Genomic DNA, 20,270 nt, shown 5'->3' with positions numbered 1-20,270 from the left:
GCAACAAAATAAACTCGAACAATCACAGACTCCTAACTAAAACCCTCCTTCATTCCTTTTGGCAAACTAATTTTTTAAATCCTCTCTAGTTTGGAGACTCCAAAAGCACTCTGCAAGTAAAGGCATTTAAAGGCCAGTGAATCAAGAGACTAATACTATGGATATATATCAATTGATTATTGAAGTTTGAATTACTCAAACCAGGGATTCATTCACAGGTCAACAATGTCAATTGATAGAGAAATTAAAACAGTAAACTTACTTGCAGGAAAACAGAGTATAAGAGTGGATAAACTTAACCAATGGCTTCCAACCATGCGCCCGAACCAGAATCTCACTGTTGGGTTTCCCACCCTTCACTAAATTTCACAGCATCTGCATTGAAGAAGACAATGAACTCTCTATTCATGAAATTGTAGGAGTCTTGGCTCTTGCAAGTTTGTAAATAGAAAAATAAGTAAAACTTCAGATTAAAACTGTTTGGAGAGCTAATAAGAATAGGAATAAGAAACAAAATCTAATAGAGGACTCCTTTTACAACTGAAACTATAAAAAACTCACGGGAGGAGAAAGAACGGGCATTATAAGATAAGTAGGTTTTAAATTTATTGTGCATCCATTAATTTTCATTTTGAAAAGATTTATTTAATCCCCAAAGTTGGTTAGTACTCATGTCGCATAAAAAGAAAATAAAAGCAAACTTTCAAAATTGTCCCAACCTTTTTTTATCGAAAGTAAAAAAAATTATTTCAAACCACGATGGGTAAGTACACTTTAATTGTGAAATCCCAATAAATAAAAGGACAGATTGAGATATAATGACATGAAAAGATAACGGGAAGTGCACTTTAATTGTAGGAGAAAATCAAAGCTCCTATTAGTTTTTAAAAAAAATGAAAACAAAGTTCTAACGTCAGAGTCCAAAGAGAATGGTATAGAAAACAAAAGAAACAGATTACCAAAATTCGAGACCTCCATATGGCCCATGTTAGTGGGGTCCATCGTGGATTATGATAGTTCATTGGTATCATAGCCAAGGTGTGGGGAATGCTGTTGGTATGATTTCGCAGTGGAAGCGAGAATGTTTTGCCACGAAATTTAGTCCCACATTGGTTGTGCTTAAGCCATGAAATATCCATATAAATGACTGTCAATCTTCACATGACATGACGCGTTCTAGGTCTGAAAATGGGCCTCATAAACAAAACCGGGTAGGTTAGAATGTAATTGCACTGGACAATATCGTGGTTGCGTACTCTAATACACTCATATGACACGTTTTAAAGCCGTGAGACGAACCATAAACAATGTGGACAATATCATGGAATGTGGGGCCCACTGTGGACTGTGGTACTTCAATGCTAACTATGGCTCGGTCCCTTCTCCATCCAATCCTAATTTGCTATTTCCATTTGTCACTCATCCATTCTCTTTAGGTGTGGGTGTTTAGAGACGATCCCCAACCTCACTAAAAGATCTTAATTTCCATTGTGGGTGACCATTCACAATTTTTTATTAAGCCAAAATCTATTAAACTCAAACATTGTATAAAATGAAGGACCAAGTTTCCCTCCACCCACGAATTCCATTCACCGTAGGGTGGGAGAGGGCGGGAAAGGATATCGGGAGGGTATTTTGGAACATACTAAAACCCTAAGAGGGATTTGTGAACATTAGAATGGTGGGTGAACCGTCCTCCGTGGGTGGAAGGAAACTAAGGAAACTTAGTCCCAAAATGAAAGCTTAAAGTCAATTCTTATATTACTATTTTTTAGAGTATCTTTACAAAAATCATTAGGTGAAAAGAGAAACTTTGCAAACTTTTAAACAATATTTTACTTACGATAAATGAGTTTGGGGCAATTTTGAAAGTTTGCTTTTTTTTTTTTCTTGCATACCTACATGGCATGAGTACTAATCAACTTTAGGGATTAAGTAAATCTTTTCAAAATGGAAAGTAGTAGATCTAAAACAAATTTGAAACCTATTTATCTTGTAATTTCCATTCTTATTTGAAGGATCTAAGAAATTTTCCCCAAATTTAAACCTTGATAATCAAAACCTGTGAAGAAGAAGAGAGCTGAGAGAGATGATGGAATAATTGTAAAGCCACGATAGATTCCCCCTTGATTTATAATCTGAATAACTTACAAGCATAGCATAGTCTGAATAGGAAACATAGACATAGTCTAAATAGTAAACTAAAGATAGGAAAGCCTGTAACTACTAACTGCTTACTCTTACTAAAAACCAAAAACTCAACTGCACCTATCATGGTACATATCTTAACAATTTATACGATACGAGTGAGAGCCAGATATAGATATATTCCAAGAGCAAACTACATCATAAAAGGAGGTCTTCCATTGTGCAGAATGCTTCAAAGAAAAATGGGTTGGAAGCCTCAAATCTGTTGTTCTGTACCCACAGTATTCAGGAGTAAGAGGAGAGAGTAGATCGTTTAACAATCCACATACTACTGTTCAACACTTGCATGCATCAACCTTTGATCACTCTTCCAATCCGCTGAAGTTCAGAACGTTGATTGATCCATGTAAAAGGCGGATTAAAAACATTAAGATCGTGAAGACCAGCACAGTTCATGAAATTCACAAAAGAAGAATTCTAAGTGTGACTAAATGGCCTGCCAGTCTGCCACCACATTTCTCAGATGAGGAAAGACATGCATTCCAATCTCCAACAAGCAACCATGGTAAATCAGAGAATGAGCCCCCAGCTGATGGAGGGTATGAAACTAAGATGCACGAACTAAGGGATTAGTACTTAAATATACAACAGTAAGAAGTCAAGGACTTGCATCAGTTGCAGAGGAGATAGAAGCATGAAAGCACCAATTACTTCTCCATAGGACGTCAGCCTGAAAGCTCTCAGACCAGAAAAGAAGTAACCCCCCTGCAGAATCCATTGCTGTAGCAGAAACAAAATGTTCAAGGTGAAGTTGACGATTAAAGGTTGAGATTGGAAAACTGGGTTTTTGTTTCAGAAAGAAATGCAAAATCCTGCAAGTGAATACACGACAAAGAGCGTACCTCTCTCCTTGTTGAAGGTCGGCCTAGCCATCAACAGTTGAGAGAAGAAGAGCATAAGATCATGACCCCTTGGGCAACTGAATCTGGCCAGTCGCCATAACCTCAGAGCTGCAACGTTTACAAACAGTTCAAATTGGACACATCATCCCACCAATGCAAACAGGCATCCAACAGGGGTGGGCTCACAGGGCGGGGTGGTCATTTCACCAGCCAGACGACCTGGCAGCAATGCCCTGCCCATTAAAAATATAGTGCAAGCAGTTTTGATGATTGAAAATAGCATCAAATCAAGAACTCTAGTTTTTTCCCATGGAACCCAATGAACTATTGGGGTCCCAATCCCGTTTTAGAGTCTCGTAGCCTCAAATGTCAACCCAAAAAGCTACTTTTCTCAAATGAATAACGAGAACAACCTGTAATTAGGAGCACAGAACAACATATATTTGTCTTTCATTTTCACTTAAAAAAAACAAGAGAAAGAAAGAAGAAAGAAATTCTGATAACTAATAAAATACATTTTAAGTGTGCCCACCATCCACCACAAAAAATGGTAACGGAAGTTAATAGATCAATTTCCTCTAAAAATAGTTACAAATACCAAAAAAAAAAATTGTCACAAACAGTTACAGAAACAGGCTAACAGTTAACAAAAATCCTTGGATGATACCTCTTTTTCTACTGTTATTCAACTGCCAAAAGAAACTGAAGTACATGTTGTATTCCGAAAATTTGATCCAAATCAGAAGACAGACATCCGCATTCTTCTGCAGATTCATCTCAGTGAGTCCCCCCCACCCCTCCCATGGGAACTGGAAAGAGACATCCAAAAATGGCTGCGGAAATATATTACAAGCAGGATAACTACAACTCAGAACCCAATATGAGGGATGCCCCTAAAAAGGGGATTGTGCATACGAGCACAAATCTCAGATACCTTGTACAAGTTGAACTGAACATCTTGATCAGTTAAATCAAATAGTGACTTCACCGGAGAGCTATCAGCTAACATGGAGGAGGTTGAAGTTGCTTCAACCGTTGCACGACCTGCTTCATCGTAGGCCTGATTGAGAGGGAGTCAACTGTACACATGACGGCCAAGTGTAGTGTCTCTATCAAATTATCATGAGGGCCTACATCCCATAGCCCTTCAGTGAAGAACTCCTTTGCCCTACCCTGTCTTAGCAACATACAAGCCCAGGCAACGATATTGAAACCATTACCATATGGAGAAAATGAAGGATCCAATGCTTTTTTATCTGACAGCAACTCCAGTAGCACAACACCATAGCTGTACACATCAGCCTTGTCTGAAACACGGCAAGTCATCGCATACTCTGGAGCCACATACCCAAATGTTCCTGCCACACCAGTAGTTGCATGAGTTTCAGAGGTCCCCAGAAGTCTTGCTAATCCAAAATCCGACAAATATGCATTGTACTCATTATCCAACAATATATTGCTTGGCTTGACATCACGGTGGAGAACTCTTGGAACACATTGATCGTGTAGATATGCAAGTGCCCTGGCTACATCCAAAGCAATCTTGTGAAGTATCCTCCAATCTACAGCCCTCTTAGACCTTTCCTGGATGAATTTTTCCAAATTACCTCCAGGCAAGTAATTGTATATCAGAAACATCTCCGTCTCACTGGCATGGTAACCTATCAAGGTCACAAGATTCTGATGCCGCATCCTCCCGAGGGTCTTGATCTCAGCATGAAACTGTTGAACACCTTGGAATCGCCCAACCGAGAGCCTCTTTATCGCAACTAGAACTCCAGGAGAGATCTCAGCCTTGTAGGTAGCACCAAAACCTCCATTCCCAATGCAGTTGCTTGCATTGAAACTGCCCGTTGCACGCACAACAGTTTCAAATGTGAGTGGAACCCCAATGTCATTAAAAATGGTGACCTCCTTTCTTCCTGAACCCGGAACTCTGGACTTTGGCACACATTTTCTTGTGTAAAGAAAGAGAACAACAAGAGCAAGAAGAACGGAAACAATGGCCGATGCAGACGTTATTGATGCAATCTCAATAGAATTAAATCCACTATTCCCACTTCCCTGGGGGGGGCTTTCAGATGGAGAAGCTGCATAATTTTGTGGATTCCCATTTATCATCTGCAGATCCGCATCTGGTGCTGATGGTGAAAACAAATGACAAGACTGCAGATAAGGATTCCCAATAACACTGTTGCACTTCATCAGATTAACATTCAATGGGAGCGGTCCAGACAAATTATTGAATGACACGTTGAATTGATAGATTGATGTCACGTTAGCCAACCCAGAAGGAATCTGACCTTCGAATTTATTGTTATTGAGCAGGAGAACTTTCAGTTTCCTCAAGTTCACAAGATCTTTCGGGATTTCGCCGGAGAGAGAATTCGAAGAAAGCTCCAACAGTTCTAGGGAGCTTAACTCCCCAAAGCTGGAAGGGATGCTGCCAGTTAGGTTGTTCCCAGCCAAAGAGAGAGAATTTAGGCTCTTTAAGTGACCAAGACTTACTGGAATCTTACCCTGCAGTTTGTTCCAACTCAAATCAAGAATGACTAGAGAGTCCAGATCCCCAAAAGAATCTGGCATTGATCCAGTAACCATGTTCCACGAAGCATCCAAGAGCCTAAGTGATCTGCACATTGTACCAATCTCCACTGGAATCTCACCAGAAAGTCTGTTGTTACTAACATTGACAATCATTGCACCCAAACCATCACATTTCTCAAATAAATTCCCTGGAAATGACCCACTGAGCTTGTTTCCGCCAGCAAGAAATGCATAAAGGGTCTGTTTCCCTAATCTTCCAGGTGAAATTGGCAAAGATGGGAGGAAACCAGTGAAGTTATTCCCACTAAAATTGTGAAAAATCACAAGACTACTGCCACTGGCTCCAAGAGATGTAACAGGGATTCTAGAACGTGTTTTGCGTGTGAAAAATGATGAATATGCAATGGACGGGCTGTAAGCCTGGCCAAAATAAGGATTCAAGGAGGGTATACCAGGACAAATGCTACCATAAGTAAATGTAGGAATGGAACCCGTCAAGAGATTTCCACTTGCATCAAAAACATCCATACAAGGAACCTGGAGATTCTCATCCAGCTCCCCGGTCAGCAAGTTCGAGCTCAAGTCAAGAAAATGCATATTCTTGCAGCGTCCAAACGCCAGTGGAATTACTTCAGTGAAGAGATTTTGAGCCAAGTTAACCATTTCCAAACTGTCACAAGCACCCCAGTCGACTGGAATCTTATCCTCAAGAGTTGCTCTTGGTGCCCAAAATATCCTGAGCTTTGGAAGGCTGGCAATCTCCGCAGGAATGAACCCTTGGAAATAATTGTAATCATCATCACCCATCAAGGAGCCCTCTTTTGAATCCTGAGCAGCAGGCAGTGGATCATATAGATTCTTGAGAACAAGGACTGTCAGTTCATAGCAACCTCCAAGCTCAGAAGGAATAGGACCACTGAGGCTGTTCCTTGACACATCCAACACTTCCAGCATCTGAAGCCGACCAAATTCGGGAGGAATTACCTCTTCCAACATATTAGAAAACAAAAGCAGAGACTTCAGCTGAGAACATTTCCCCAAACTCCGTGGAATGCTACCAACCAAGAAATTCCCTGAAAACTCGAGATGTTCGAGATTTTGACAGTTGTTTGCTGATAGAGCATTACCACCAATTCTACTAGTTACAAATGGCTTAACACAAATTTTGTTATTAGGTATTTTATCTTCCAACAAACACCTTAGCGAAGTGGAGTATGAATCCATCTTCCAAGATTAAAAAAAAAATGTAGTTGGAGTTCAAAATAAAATGATCTCCATTCAAGGTTTAAAAGCTCAGGATTGGATGTAAGATTGGTCTCCATTGATTCTGATACAAATTGTTCTAGAATCAATTGGGAATCGATTGGACTCGGCTACACTCACCTTGATTTGTTGTAACTTGGCCAGACTCAAACACTTCTATTATAAATTGAAAGAGAGGTTTCTCCCATGTCATGTACAAATTCTCATCAAAGAGATAACTATGTTCCTATGAAGAATTTATTTTCGTATACATATAAGACATCTATTACAAGACGGAAGGAAATGGACAATGCAGAGGATGCGTATACGGGTTTCGAAACCATGTTTTCATTTCCTTTTTTAAAAATCATAGTTTTTATTTTAATAATAAATCAAATGTGGTTGGAGTTCAAAACAAATTCATCCCATGGTTCTTTAGGCAACAATGGATTTATTTTATCCTGTATCAATCATCAATTAATTGGAAGATCACACACTATTATAGAGAAGGGAATGCAATAGCCGATGCCTTATCTAAGAAAAGGGCAAAGCTTCAAAATTCTAATTTTTGGGAACAAAATCCAAGCTTTATTTCACATGACATAATATGGGACTATCAGTTTCATCAATAATAATAATAATAGTAATATGGGATTATCGGGATAGTTATCGCTATAGATTTCCATCTTGAGTGGTCTATTTTTATTTTCTGTCTTTGTCTAAGTATTCTACTGAAGACCATGCCGAAGGTGGATCCTTAATTCAAAGAGTTTGTCTTGGTGCTCTGTTGATGGCTCTGCCATAGGTCCATAGGTGGAGCGATAAACTACAATCTTTAATTTGTATCTTGTCTAGGCATCGATGCATAGATGTTAAGTTTGTATATATCCTTTTCGTATTTATTAATATATCTTTTGATGATCTTTAGGGGAAAAAAATAGTTGGGATTCAAAAAAGAAAAAGTCCATTTTTCAGGATAAAAAAATGTAGTTGGAGTTCAAAATAAAAATGATTTCTATATCAAAGTTTAGAAACTCAAATCAATTGCAGGATTGGTTTCCATTGATTTCGATTCAAATCATTCTAGAATTAGTCAGGAATCGATCAAACTCAGCCAAACTCACCTAGACTCAGTGTAACTTGGCCAGACTCAGTATACTTCAATTATAAATAGAAAGAGAAGTTTTTTGCTCCGTGTCATGTACGAAAAAGATAACTATTTTCTTATGAAGAATTTATTTTCGTAGAATTTCATTTTAATACATATAACAATTTTATTACAAAACAGAAGAAAAAAGACAATATAGAGGTTGATTGGGTAGATGGGATTGTGAATCCATGTTTCCATTTCCTTTTCTAAAAGTTTATTTATTTTAGCAATCCAAAAATGTAATTGGGGTTCAAAACAAATCCATCTTCTAAGATTAAAAAAAAAAATGTAGTAGGAGTTCAAAATAAAATGACCTCCATTCAAGGTTTAAAGTCTCCATTTATTTTGATTCAAATCGGTTCAAAATGATCAAGAATTGATCGGACTCGGTCATACTCACCTTGACTCATTGTAACTCACACAGACTCAAATACACTTCAATTGCAAATAGAAAGTGAAATTTTCCATGTCATGTACAAATTTTATAGAAGAGAACTATTTTCTGATGAAATAATTTATTTTCATATGCATATACTATTTCTATTTCTATTGCTAGATAGCAAGAGGGATGAAAAGGAAAATATAAAGGATGTGTAGACGGAGTTGTCTCCTTGTTTCCATTTCCTTTTCTAAAAAAGCAGTGATTGGATGTAAAGATAGAACATCAACACAAGTCCACAAAAAAAAAAACCCAATAAATTAATGAAGGTAAAGGATGGTTTGCCAGGCTGCATGGTGCCTAACTGCCTACCTCTAGACAGGAAATCGAAATGACCGCCGGCATCCCATGGAATAAAAAATCTCATCCCTATTGGATGCCCCATGTGTTCTCATTGGCTCTCAACTCGTGTTGTTGCAAATTGCATTAGCCACACAGCTTGAGAGCAATCCCCCTTCCATTAATAAATATGCATCAATGCATGGAAATGTGTCTTTAAAATATGTTCGGAAGTACCATAATTAGAATGTCATTTTGGATCATTTAATACCAACAACCCGTCCTCCCATTGTATTTTGTATAGGGGATTAAGTTCCTTGCCTGACTGTGTAGTGTACGTTAGTGCTTTTCTGTGTCTAATTCTCTAGATATGTCATTTCATAAGAAGAGAGGAGAGAGACACAAGGAGGCACTAGCGTACGCTATGCAACCAGACAACGTTCTTTTTCCCTTTGTGCAATTAAGCTTCCTTCTACAAGTCCATATATGAGATTATGAGTAGCCTTTTTCTGTATTTATGATTAGGAGTTGACCCTTTATTGCTATGGGCTCATTTGATAGTAAAATTTGGAGCATCGGTACGTCCGTAATCTCCAATCTACTAACAAAATTTTATAAGAGGCTTACAAGGTACTTGTGTAAAAGAATAGTCACAAGAGTGTGTGCGGCTATGTTTATGTTCCAAATTAGTATTTCTGAGTCATAAATATTTGAGTAAATTACATGTCACCCCTTGATTTTCAAATGAAATTCAAATCACCTCCTGATTTTTGAAAATACTCAAATCACCCATTGTATTAGACACCAATATGACAAATTAGTCCCTACTGTTAGTTTTATGCTGTTATATGAAATCTCTAAACTACCCTTGACATCTAAACATAGATTTTGAAGGGTAGTATTGTAAATTTAATTGTAACGTTTTAGTATAAAGATAATAGTCATTTCACATCAATAACTAACAGCAGACTAACACCTGTGGAGGGGGACGAATAAGTATTTTCAAAAAACCAGGAGATGATTTGAATTTCGTTTCAAAACCAAGAGATGACTTGGAAGAAACGTGCTTTATCTATTAATGAGAACGAAACATAAATAGATATGTTCTACACTCGTGATAAATAAAGAATTTTTTCTAAGTAAGTGGGTTTGAGCTTTGAGGCATGCCATCGTCCAGAAGTAAAACAACACACCCTCCTCCTCTAATAACTATCATCTGGAACCTAAGGATTACAATGAAATTTAGTGATTAATGAATTCAAATAATTTCTTAAAATCTAATGGTTAGAATTTTCAAATCACTTTTTCACCCATTACTGAAACATCAGGTTTTTTATTCGACTTGCTTTTTCAAATCATGGTGATTTTTAAATCATATTTTCACCATTAAATTGAAAATAAGGTTTTTGACTTGACTTGCTCTATTCAAAACTTGGTAACTTGGTAAGTCGGACGAGTCAAACCTGATTAGGATGAATCATGTTTTATTTTTTATTATTATTTTTTTTCTAATATCTTCCTTTGTTTCCTTTTTCGAGTGATGAAGGATTGAAGCTATGGTTGCTTTACATGTTAGAAGAAAAAAAAAAGACTAATGCTGAAGACAAAAAATAAAAAATTTAGAGTTTTCTTTAGTTGTAGACAAAAATTATGGTTTATGAATTGTATATGGCCCAATAAAAGAAATCAGACTTGATGAATTTCATATGACGAGCAAATAAACCAAGTCAATAAGAACTCGAACTGATTCAAACCTGATCTGGTCAATTTCTAAACGTGGGTGAGGCTTCATGACTCCTTACTGGGTTTCATGTTTTTTTTAACTTGACTCATATGACTCGTTCGAGTCAAAACATGGTTTTCCAACTATTCATTTAACGTGGCCAAAAAGCGTAATCTCCATTTGGCTGCAAGATGGTTTTTTCCATGTGGCAAAAAACTTAGGCTCCATTTGGCTACAAGGAGAGTTAAAGGGAAGGGAAGTATTACTATATTTAGTAGTTATATTTTTTAGATGTAATTTTTAATTTACTTTTTAAATTCAATAAATTTAGATGCAAAGTAAAATGAAAATTAATGACCAAATAAAGAATGATTTTGATTTAATGACTTAAACACGTGGGATAATAAATACAAAAGTTTCTTTTTTATGTTGAAAATTTCCTTTCTCTTTGCAACCAAATGGAATCATTATGTGGTCCACTTCGAATGAGGGTTGTGGTGGAATCTTTTCTTCCCCTTTTTTTTTTAATATATTCTTATATTTCAGGATAAAATTTTTCTCCATCCATAGAGGACGGTTCACCCACCATCCTAGGATTTTAGTATATTCCAAAATACTCTCTCGATTTTCATTCCCGAGACCGGATTGTGTCCTTGTACAAGTACAGTCCAAGGTGCTCTAGGGCCAGTCATATGGAATCCACTGTGGGATCCGCATGAAGAGTGGATTCCATGTGAGTCAGTGAGTGGCCCTAGAGGACCTTGGACGATACTTGTACAAGGACATGATCCAATTGGAAAATTATCTCCTCTAGTTCCCTGCCTAGCCCAGTTCCCAGTTCTTCTAATAGGGGGTAGTGAACCCCACCTGGGTAGAGTATTTAGGCAGGGGTAGGGTGATCATTCCAGGCCCCTTTGTTAGGGGAACTGGGGAATTGGGCCGAGCAGGGACTGGAGGTGATACAGATCCTGATCTAGTCTCCCAATTCCTACCCGCCGATCGGAGAAGAGAATGGAACGTGCACGAATTATCCCCATTGAAATACCAACCCCCTTGACCCGAAAAAAATAAATAAATAAATAAGAAAGACTTGGATTCGAGGAAGAATATGTTAAGCCATGGGAGTATGGGACCGAATATTCCAACTTGGATATGATCCGCTGTCCTGCGGTTAGTTATCATATGAATTCCTACATGATCATCTACCGCGCGATTCGCGGTTAACACAACAATCAACGGTGGAGATGCTGCGGAACTATAGAAAACTTGTATTTGTTTGTTTATTTCCTGATATGATACGAAAACGATCGAAACTAATGGTCCAGGCCTTATCGACTATATATAAAGGCATCACCGGCGAGACTGATTGGTGCAATGTATAAGCGCTTCATAAGCTCCGGAAAGAGAGCGAGATTAAAGTGAGGAGTAGTCAACGAATTCGAGAAGACGATGACTTATCCACTCTGTAAGCATTAAGCAATTACCTCATCGAATCTCAATTTCTGATAAAACACTATTTTTAATCTTCATTTTTCGTTTCTCCGTTTGGTTCATTGTTTCTGGTGCCAATGATTCATGCATTTCGTGTTAGTTCGTCTTCTCTGGTTGATAGGATCTCCTCCCCTTTGGGTCATTTTTCTTCTTATCGTTACCGATGGATATTAGGTTTGTGGTTTTGATGATTGAAGGAGGCGTTTCTTTAGTTCAATTTATGCTTCTGCTGCTGCTGTTGTTGTTTTTGTTGTCAATTAAGAATCTCTCTGGTTGTTGTTTGTTGATGCTATTTAGATTTTATATGCGTTCGTATGTTCATTTCTTGGATTGGAAATTGTTTGCGATGATTAGATAGCTTATAATTGAAAACTATTAAGATTTTAGTTCTGAGTTGTTGATTGCACGGTTTTAGGACATCAATTGAACACTTGTATTTATGGCATTAATGACTGAATACATTGATGTGTGCTTTATCTGCGGAACTATTTAGCATATCTTCTTACGTTAATATGGCCAATTGAAATCACGGGACTCACTCAATATTGCCTTCTTTTTGGTGGAAGGGTTAATTCTGCTAATTGTCTCTCCACTGTTCTTTGAAATTCTTGGCTAAGGTGAGATAATATGATTGTTGTATTACACGGGTATAGTCATGAGTCAGTATCCAGCAGGGTGTTATTTTCATAAATTTCTTTGTCTAGTACAGCATTGAAGTATTCTGGGTTGACACATGTATTTTCTTCATTCTGAACCAAAAAAAAAAAAAAAAAAATGCTTGTCTTTAGATTTTATGGTTGATTTGAAGCTGCATTTTATTCCATTCTATAAGAGATGCTGATTTTGTAATCTACATGTTGTATATGGTGAAATGCGATGTCTCTTAGAGACCAACATATAGTCAATGAAACAATGATAGAGAGTTGAGACATGATTCACATGGCACTCATACTATTGCAGGGCTCGGACCCGTTCACTAGGGAGATAGATGCCTAAGAAATATGAGACTTCCTAGGCTAAGTTAATAGTTTGTTAATGGATTTTTAATGATCAAATAAAAAGGAGAACACTATTGAAAAACAAAGATATTATTTTGTTTGTCAAGAAAAAGAAAATGTTTACATCTGATGGTTACTAGGTTCACATGTGGTTAAGAACCGATCTACACTATCTTGATACCCATGGAAGTTGGATTTGAAACTCCTTCCCTTCCCGTGCACCATGCATGGATATGCTGTTTATGATTCAACTCCACTGATTAAGACTAAAACTAAGTGCATAAATCAATTTCAAGAAAGACAGCTTATAGCTATGAAGTGATGAACTGTGCCTAACAATATGGCTCTCAGATCCCCTTTCTTATATTTTTCATGGAATTGGTTATAGTTGTTATATTGGTTAATAGACATAGCAATGTGCTTTTCAGGGTGAAGAAAATCATTGTATCCATTTCATTTTGCAGTGTTTGTCCCTATTCTGTTTCTATTACTCATTGGGGGATGTCTCGGAAGGCCTTTCTATCCTCTTCCGAGCAAAATGGCCGTGAATGATAGACAACAGTTACAAACATCCCGCCCCTACAATATTGCACATCGAGGTTCAAATGGGGAGATTCCTGAGGAAACTTCTGCAGCATACATGGTATTTGTTTCTATATTGGGAAAATGTAACCTTTTCTTTTTCTCAATTGTTTCTTTATATGTTTAATCTGAAAGATTGGATGTATGTATTTTAGGGGGTGATTGAGTTCATATCTTCTCTTATTATTGTGAAAACTATGATTTCAGCACTGCTTACTTACAATTGAATAGTGAATGGGTAGAAGTAACTTGTGCTATTGACTGAGTGTGCTCTTATTAGAGATAAAATAAGTGTGAAGCCAACTCGGCAGTGACGAGACACAGCTTTGTTAGATCCATGATTGGAAATGTTACAAATGGAAAATTTGAGGGTCCAATTATTCATCAGAAGTTTGTTTTGTTCCATAAAGCGCCCTAGTAATAACATATTGGTAATGGATGTTCTCATTTTTCCTTCGGCTCTCTCTCTCTTTCTCTCCCTCCCCATTGTTACCTAACCTGCCACATAAGATGTTGAATGGATGATTATTACTATCTTTGCCTGTTTATAATGATTCTCTTTAGTAATCTCATCTACTCTATCAGAGAAGAGTTACCTGAAGTCTTTGGTTGTTGCAGAGAGCTATTGAAGAAGGTGCTGATTTCATAGAAACAGATATCCTCTCTTCAAAAGATGGTGTCCTTATTTGCTTTCATGATGAAACCCTTGATAACACTACTGATATCGCAAGCCATAAAGAGTTTGCTGATCGTAAACGGACCTATGAGGTCCTAGGAGTGAACACAACCGGATTTTTCACTGGTATGCAATCATGCTACTTTCTACTTCATTTCATATATTGAAGCTTCTTCCCTACAATAATAAACACATCTTGTGTATTAATTACATAATATTAATATATATATATAGTTGGCTATCTGTGTGTAGAATACTAGTGTACCTTTTAATTTCATTCTGCTGTGTTTTTATCAACTGTTGTTTGCTCTTTTTGCCCATTCCACATAATTTTCTGCAAAATATTAAACACCAAAAAGGGCCTAATGAATTGGATGAGCTGAATAACATGTGATTAATGTTGCAGTTGATTTCACACTGAAAGAACTAAAATCATTACGAGTGAAGCAGAGGTACCCATTCCGGGATCAGCAATACAATGGTAAGTTTCATTTTGGTGTAAACGTTCCAGTCATTCTAAATATTTTTTATTTGATTGCGAAAGTTGTTCTGATCTTTAATTAGGTCATCCGGTGTTCATATGTTATCTGCCCGTCATGAAGTGGCAAGTAAATTTGTATTCCAAGATATAAATTTGTTTTGTTTTATCAAGGCTAACACTTGAATTAATCATAAAAAAAAACACACACACACACACACAAATTTAACAGTGAAGTATATCTATGAAAGCTTAAATTTGAATAGTGTCTGGATAAAACAAGGGGAATTGAATTGTGTTAACTCACTCCTGTTAACAGTTTTCTCAATGCTGAAATACAATAGTCTTTATCAACAGGTTAAATGTGGTAGAACATTACAAAGTTTTATGGGTTGCTATGATTGTGTTCAAGCAATAGTTTTTATTTATGACATTCAGAAAATTTTAAAAGCACGATACATGATATGGTTTCCAAATGTTTTACATCTAAGAACTTATGTCACAAGAGACTTCGTCAATGAGATCTAAGACTTAGTTGTGAATTTCATTTTGGTGATCGTTTTAGGTTCAGTGACTGAAATTTCATTTTCAGCTGTCTTGGTTATGTCGTTCAGATATTTGGTCTAACTTTTCAATAGATATTCATGTTGGTTATAAAGATTATATGTTTGTATGTACTGTATCTCATAAAGAAATTATGGTGAAATACATTTTAATAAAAAGGATTTTGTACATGCGAACTACATCTGGTTAGTGTTTGAGGATTAAGTATATGAAGGGTTTTGTGTTTGAATCGTAACAAAGTCCATTTAACTTTACTTTTTAACATGTACTGAAGCAAAATATCCATGACCATATAGTTTTGGTTTAGAGACTGGAACTGATATGAAACCAATAACTAAGATAAAAAAAGTCTTTGCTAAGCTCCCAATATTATGGCTCTATGGTTAAACATGTTGTCACTTGTACAGTGGCATCCTTTCTACCATGTTGTGTATGGTGATGCTGAGGACAGTGGTTTTCAACTCAACCACTTACAGCATCTCAGATTTTCCCAAGTTGCCTCTGAATCTCTGGATTTGAACTGGATAGACCTTTAACCTTGTAAAGATATCTTATATTCATATAGCCTATTGCACTTCAGTGACCATGCCACTATTGTTTCCGGTCCTGTGCCCTGACTGCTATGCATTTTGGGATTTTCTGTATTTTAACGTAGATGATATGGAAGATACTGGTTGAATTGATTTGACTGGACCTAGCATGAGATAAATATGTGGTTTCCTTGTCCATCAGGATTACAGGCTTACCTAGTGGATCTCTGTTTGAATCATTCAATACCATTCCAACTTTGAGAGATCTCTATTCACTCTTTGTCTTGTCATACTAAACTCTTAGTGAACTTGTACTGGAGTTCATATCGGAAAAGTCAACCCGAAATCTAATCCTTGTAAATAGTCCTCTGTAAACAGAATCAAAGAACAACATTATTACTGGATATTCTACGAGTTAAATATGTTGTCTTGATCTTGATCAAAACCCCTCAGTGTATATGCATGTAAAGTGTTTTGATACTGGGGTATTAATTCTTGTGCAGAGCTCCTATGGTTATTTTTTATAAAACATGTGATGAAATGCTTAGGTCCAAGTTTCTTTTGCAAGTGCCTTGCATCCAAAAATACATATTCGTACCAATGTTTTACTTCTTCCTCATTCCAACTAAAATGCAGGAAAGTTCTCAATTATTACATTTGAAGACTACATTTCAATTGCATTGGATGCAACGAGAGTTGTCGGTATATATCCTGAGATTAAAAATCCAGTGTTGATAAACGAGCATGTAAGTAATTTTCCTTTATGGTAAAAGGGTAGGGACATTTGTCTACAATGGGTTATACATAAGTTGCTGTTACGTATGTTCTTGAATGGGATTCCTGAATGGAAATTGGTAATGAGAACCATGAAAAGCTAGATATTCCAGTCCAATGCCTCCAATTTTGTAAGGGGAGCTAAATTTCTTATCATAATTTTTATGTCATTGGAATGGAGATCTTAGGCAACATTGCTCTGCTATTTTTAACAGGTAAAATGGGCAGATGGCAAGAGGTTTGAGGACAAGTTTGTGGAGACTCTCATAAAGTATGGATACAAAGGTTCATACATGTCAAAAGATTGGCTCAAACAACCAGCATTTATCCAGTCCTTTGCTCCCACTTCATTAATATATGTTTCAAATCTGACGGACTTGCCCAAAATCTTCTTAATTGATAATGTGACTGTACCAACACAGGACACTAACCAGGTTACTCAATTTCCTCTTGTTGGCCTCCTGATATATTATATTTTTAACTTCTGATTTCTGATGCACTATTTTGATTAATGTACTCCACAATTTATCTCAAATTTCAGGATACATAGCTGGATCTAAAACTTGCTTAATGTAACCCAAACTGATGCCAGATAAGTCACCAAAATGGCTTATTTTATTGAAAATAAGCTTTGGGTTGGGTTATGTCGGTGTTGGGATTTTGATCCCATGAGTTTACTTTGTAATTGACCAATTTAATAGGCCTAAAATATGGGTAGAAAGTAGGAAAACGGGATTTGCTTCATTAATTTAGTTTGAAACCTGTTTTGAGTCTGTTTCTTTAACTGTTTTAGTTTCTTAGTCAGTTTCTGTTACCTTATTAGTTAAGGATTGTTTTAGGTATTTCCTTTTTAGTGTTTGAGTCTGTTTTTGAGTCTTCTATGTAAGTTTATAAGGAGGCAATGGAATAGAAAACAAAAGAAACGGATTACAATCACTTGTAAGGTTTTGGGGCAACTAGTCAGTTCCAAGTTTTAGAAAATTTCTGGTTCTGGCCACACAATGCCACAACCCAGACATGGCGACTTGGACCCATGCTCTCTCATGGTAAAATTTTGTTTCTGTCAGATGATTGTGACTCCTTTCTAGTTCTTTTCTTCCTTGCCATTGGGAAAGTATGGAAAACTGTCCAAAGTGTCCTTGATTACAATTTGAATGTGGAATTATTTGAGCGGGGGAATTTTGATTCACAGGTTAACTCTGAGCCCTCTTTTTGGGCTACACAACGCACTGTTGCCAGTCCTCTTTTGGTTACCTTGTCCTTCCAATGAATGATTATTTCATGGTAATTCTTTTCATTTTTTCCTTTTTTGGGGAGTGGAGGTGTCCTCTGCCAGTACAATAGATTTGATTAACTAGGAAAAAGACCTCAAGCAATTATTGAAGAAACAGAATATCATACAATCAACATGGTTTTCATGACTTTTTTTTTTTTTTGGTAGAACATGGTTTTCATGACAAATACATGGAAAATATGGCCTGGGATATAATATTTGGTTCTCGCATTGGTGCGAAGGCCAAGGTACTGCCATGGTGTCAAGGTAGATTACAGAAATATAAGGGGAGAAAAAGGGAGACTATTGGAAAATATAAGGGCAGAAACGAGAAATGATTGAAATTTGTAATATAGGCAGGCAAGATCATCAGGTTTGAGGTCTGGGGAGTTCGTCATATATGGTGACTGGTTGCCATACCTCAGGGGGCCTCTTGTCAGCTAGGAGATGCTTCACAACCTATGACAACTAATCATAAATTTGAATTGATTTGACCCTGTTTAGGTTCGTTTTATCTTGTTCATGTATTCATTGTCCCTATGCTTCCTGCTGGCTTATTCATTCCAATCCCTTTTTATAGTAAAAACCTAATTCCTGAATTGCCATTGTTTTTGCAGTCATATTGGGAGATCACTTCAGATAAGTACCTTCAATTCATAAAGGAGTATGTCGTTGGCATTGGACCCTGGAAGGATACAGTTGTCCCAGTGACAAACAATTATTTGATGACACCTACTGATTTAGTTGCTAGAGCACATGCACATGACCTACAGGTGTGTGATGATTTCCATAAAAAAACTTGTTCCCCTACAACATTTTGATGATGGTTATTGCTGATCATAATTGTGGCTGCAATGTGCAAGTATAGTGGTTTAAAAGTCGGTCATTTTTAAACTACACTTTACTACTTCACTTACCTATATTGTAGACACATACTTTTTTCTCCACAACTATGGAAAAAAGAAGCTATATGAAGTTATTTCTACATACGTTACTGTTCGAACCCATTGTTACTTTAAAAATTTTCTTCAGCACATGAGATTGGATTCTATGCTATTTAGGAAAGGGGAAAAAATTGGTGATGGGAGGAGGTAACTTACTTGTCCTTTCTTCGCAAGTGATGGCATACTGAACCCTAATGTTAGGCCCCACCCCTTGGATGGCCAAAGGCCAAACTTAACCTGGTAGAGATTATCTTTGCCATCCAAAATAATTGCCTTTAAAGGTCCTACTCATCATTGCTGGTAAATACGGCATTAATTTCAGTTAGGTTGTTTGTAAGATGTAAATATTGTTCTCGGAGGATCCAATTGCTGGCTGTTGCTGATGCATATATGAAATTTTGATCACTGGTTCCATTCTTTGTGTCTTGTTCCTTCACTTCTTTATTATCCTTTTTTGCCACAAGCATGAAAATTGTCTTTGCTTGAATATTTTAGAGTTTGGTTGGTAAGTTCTAATGGTGATGCTATTTCAGGTGCACCCCTATACCTATAGGAACGACAACATGTCCTTGCACTTGAACTTTTATCAAGATCCATATGATGAATATGATTACTGGATAAACAAAATTGGCGTTGATGGACTCTTCACAGACTTCACAGGGAGCCTTCATAATTTTCAAGAATGGACATCTCCCCTCTCTAAGAACGAAAGCAATGCATCTGAACTGTTGCACAAAATTGCAGTGATGGTTTCAGCGTATGGAAAATTATGATGGTAAATATTTGGGTTTTGCTTTGTGTAACCACGGTTGGCTCGGTTTCCATTTTGAGAAATGTGGTGGGTGTTTTTTTCATACTGTGGGGGCAGAAATAATATTAGAAAAGTTTCTATATCATACAATGTTGTCATCGTTGTCATCAGATTACATAATGGTTATAGTAGTTAAATGACACCTCTATAGGTGTATATAGAACATGCCCCTTGTCTTATGTCTAAAAGTTTTTTAGGTTAGGGGTAAAAAGGGGTTTACAAAATATTTGAAAGGATGTATCATTATATCATTATCAAAAGATGTCATTGTCTTAAACATTTTTGGAGTACACATGTGAAATGACAGAATTTGTCCTTTCAAAAAAAAATTTATACTAAAATAAAAAATTAAGGTTCAAATTATTTGACACCTTAATAAGGGATGTCAATAAGGAAATCCCTTACATAATTGTACTTTATCTTATTTGGTCCATGTTAGTATACACTGATAACTGAGCAGGCTTATCCATTTAATCTGGTTGGGTCGACCTAGGTCACCCTGGACCATAGCTATATGACGATGTGTATGTTAACCGATGGTGCTACATACTGTCTCCAATTGCTACGGGATTTGTTTCAGAACCCGGCACATAGCTGCAGGATTTTCATCCTCAAGTGTGGTGCACTGCTAGTGCACCACACATAAGAATTCAACCATAAAAACATGGGCAGTGGTGTCTTTTTATCCTCTCAAGTATTGAGTGAATGGTTGGATTCTT

General features: G+C 36.9%; 2 protein-coding genes across 3 annotated transcripts; one reads left to right on the top strand and one right to left on the bottom strand.

Annotated features, from left to right (window-relative positions):
* Positions 1-3,706: 3,706 nt before the first annotated feature.
* Positions 3,707-6,821, bottom strand: LOC122654877 (LRR receptor-like serine/threonine-protein kinase RPK2). Its single transcript, XM_043849144.1, has one exon. The coding sequence runs from the start codon at positions 6,819-6,821 to the stop codon at positions 4,053-4,055; it is 2,769 nt and encodes a 922-aa protein (XP_043705079.1). The 3' UTR covers positions 3,707-4,052.
* A 5,038-nt stretch (positions 6,822-11,859) lies between these two features.
* LOC122654439 (glycerophosphodiester phosphodiesterase GDPD6-like) lies at positions 11,860-19,555 on the top strand. 2 transcript variants are annotated; one of them, XM_043848524.1, is made up of 8 exons: positions 11,860-11,895; positions 13,384-13,562; positions 14,120-14,303; positions 14,584-14,658; positions 16,386-16,495; positions 16,739-16,957; positions 18,414-18,569; positions 19,274-19,555. In XM_043848524.1, the coding sequence occupies exons 1-8, from the start codon at positions 11,880-11,882 to the stop codon at positions 19,511-19,513; spliced, it is 1,179 nt and encodes a 392-aa protein (XP_043704459.1). In that variant the 5' UTR covers positions 11,860-11,879; the 3' UTR covers positions 19,514-19,555. The 2 variants fall into 2 exon arrangements, with proteins under 2 accessions (XP_043704459.1, XP_043704458.1); XM_043848523.1 differs by lacking the exon at positions 11,860-11,895 and adding an exon at positions 11,991-12,095.
* Positions 19,556-20,270: the final 715 nt, after the last annotated feature.

This window comes from Telopea speciosissima, chromosome 3, assembly GCF_018873765.1.
Source record: "Telopea speciosissima isolate NSW1024214 ecotype Mountain lineage chromosome 3, Tspe_v1, whole genome shotgun sequence".
Taxonomy (NCBI): domain Eukaryota; kingdom Viridiplantae; phylum Streptophyta; class Magnoliopsida; order Proteales; family Proteaceae; genus Telopea; species Telopea speciosissima.
The sequence above is the reverse complement of the archived record's forward strand: the minus strand, read 5'-3'. Positions and strand labels throughout refer to the sequence as shown.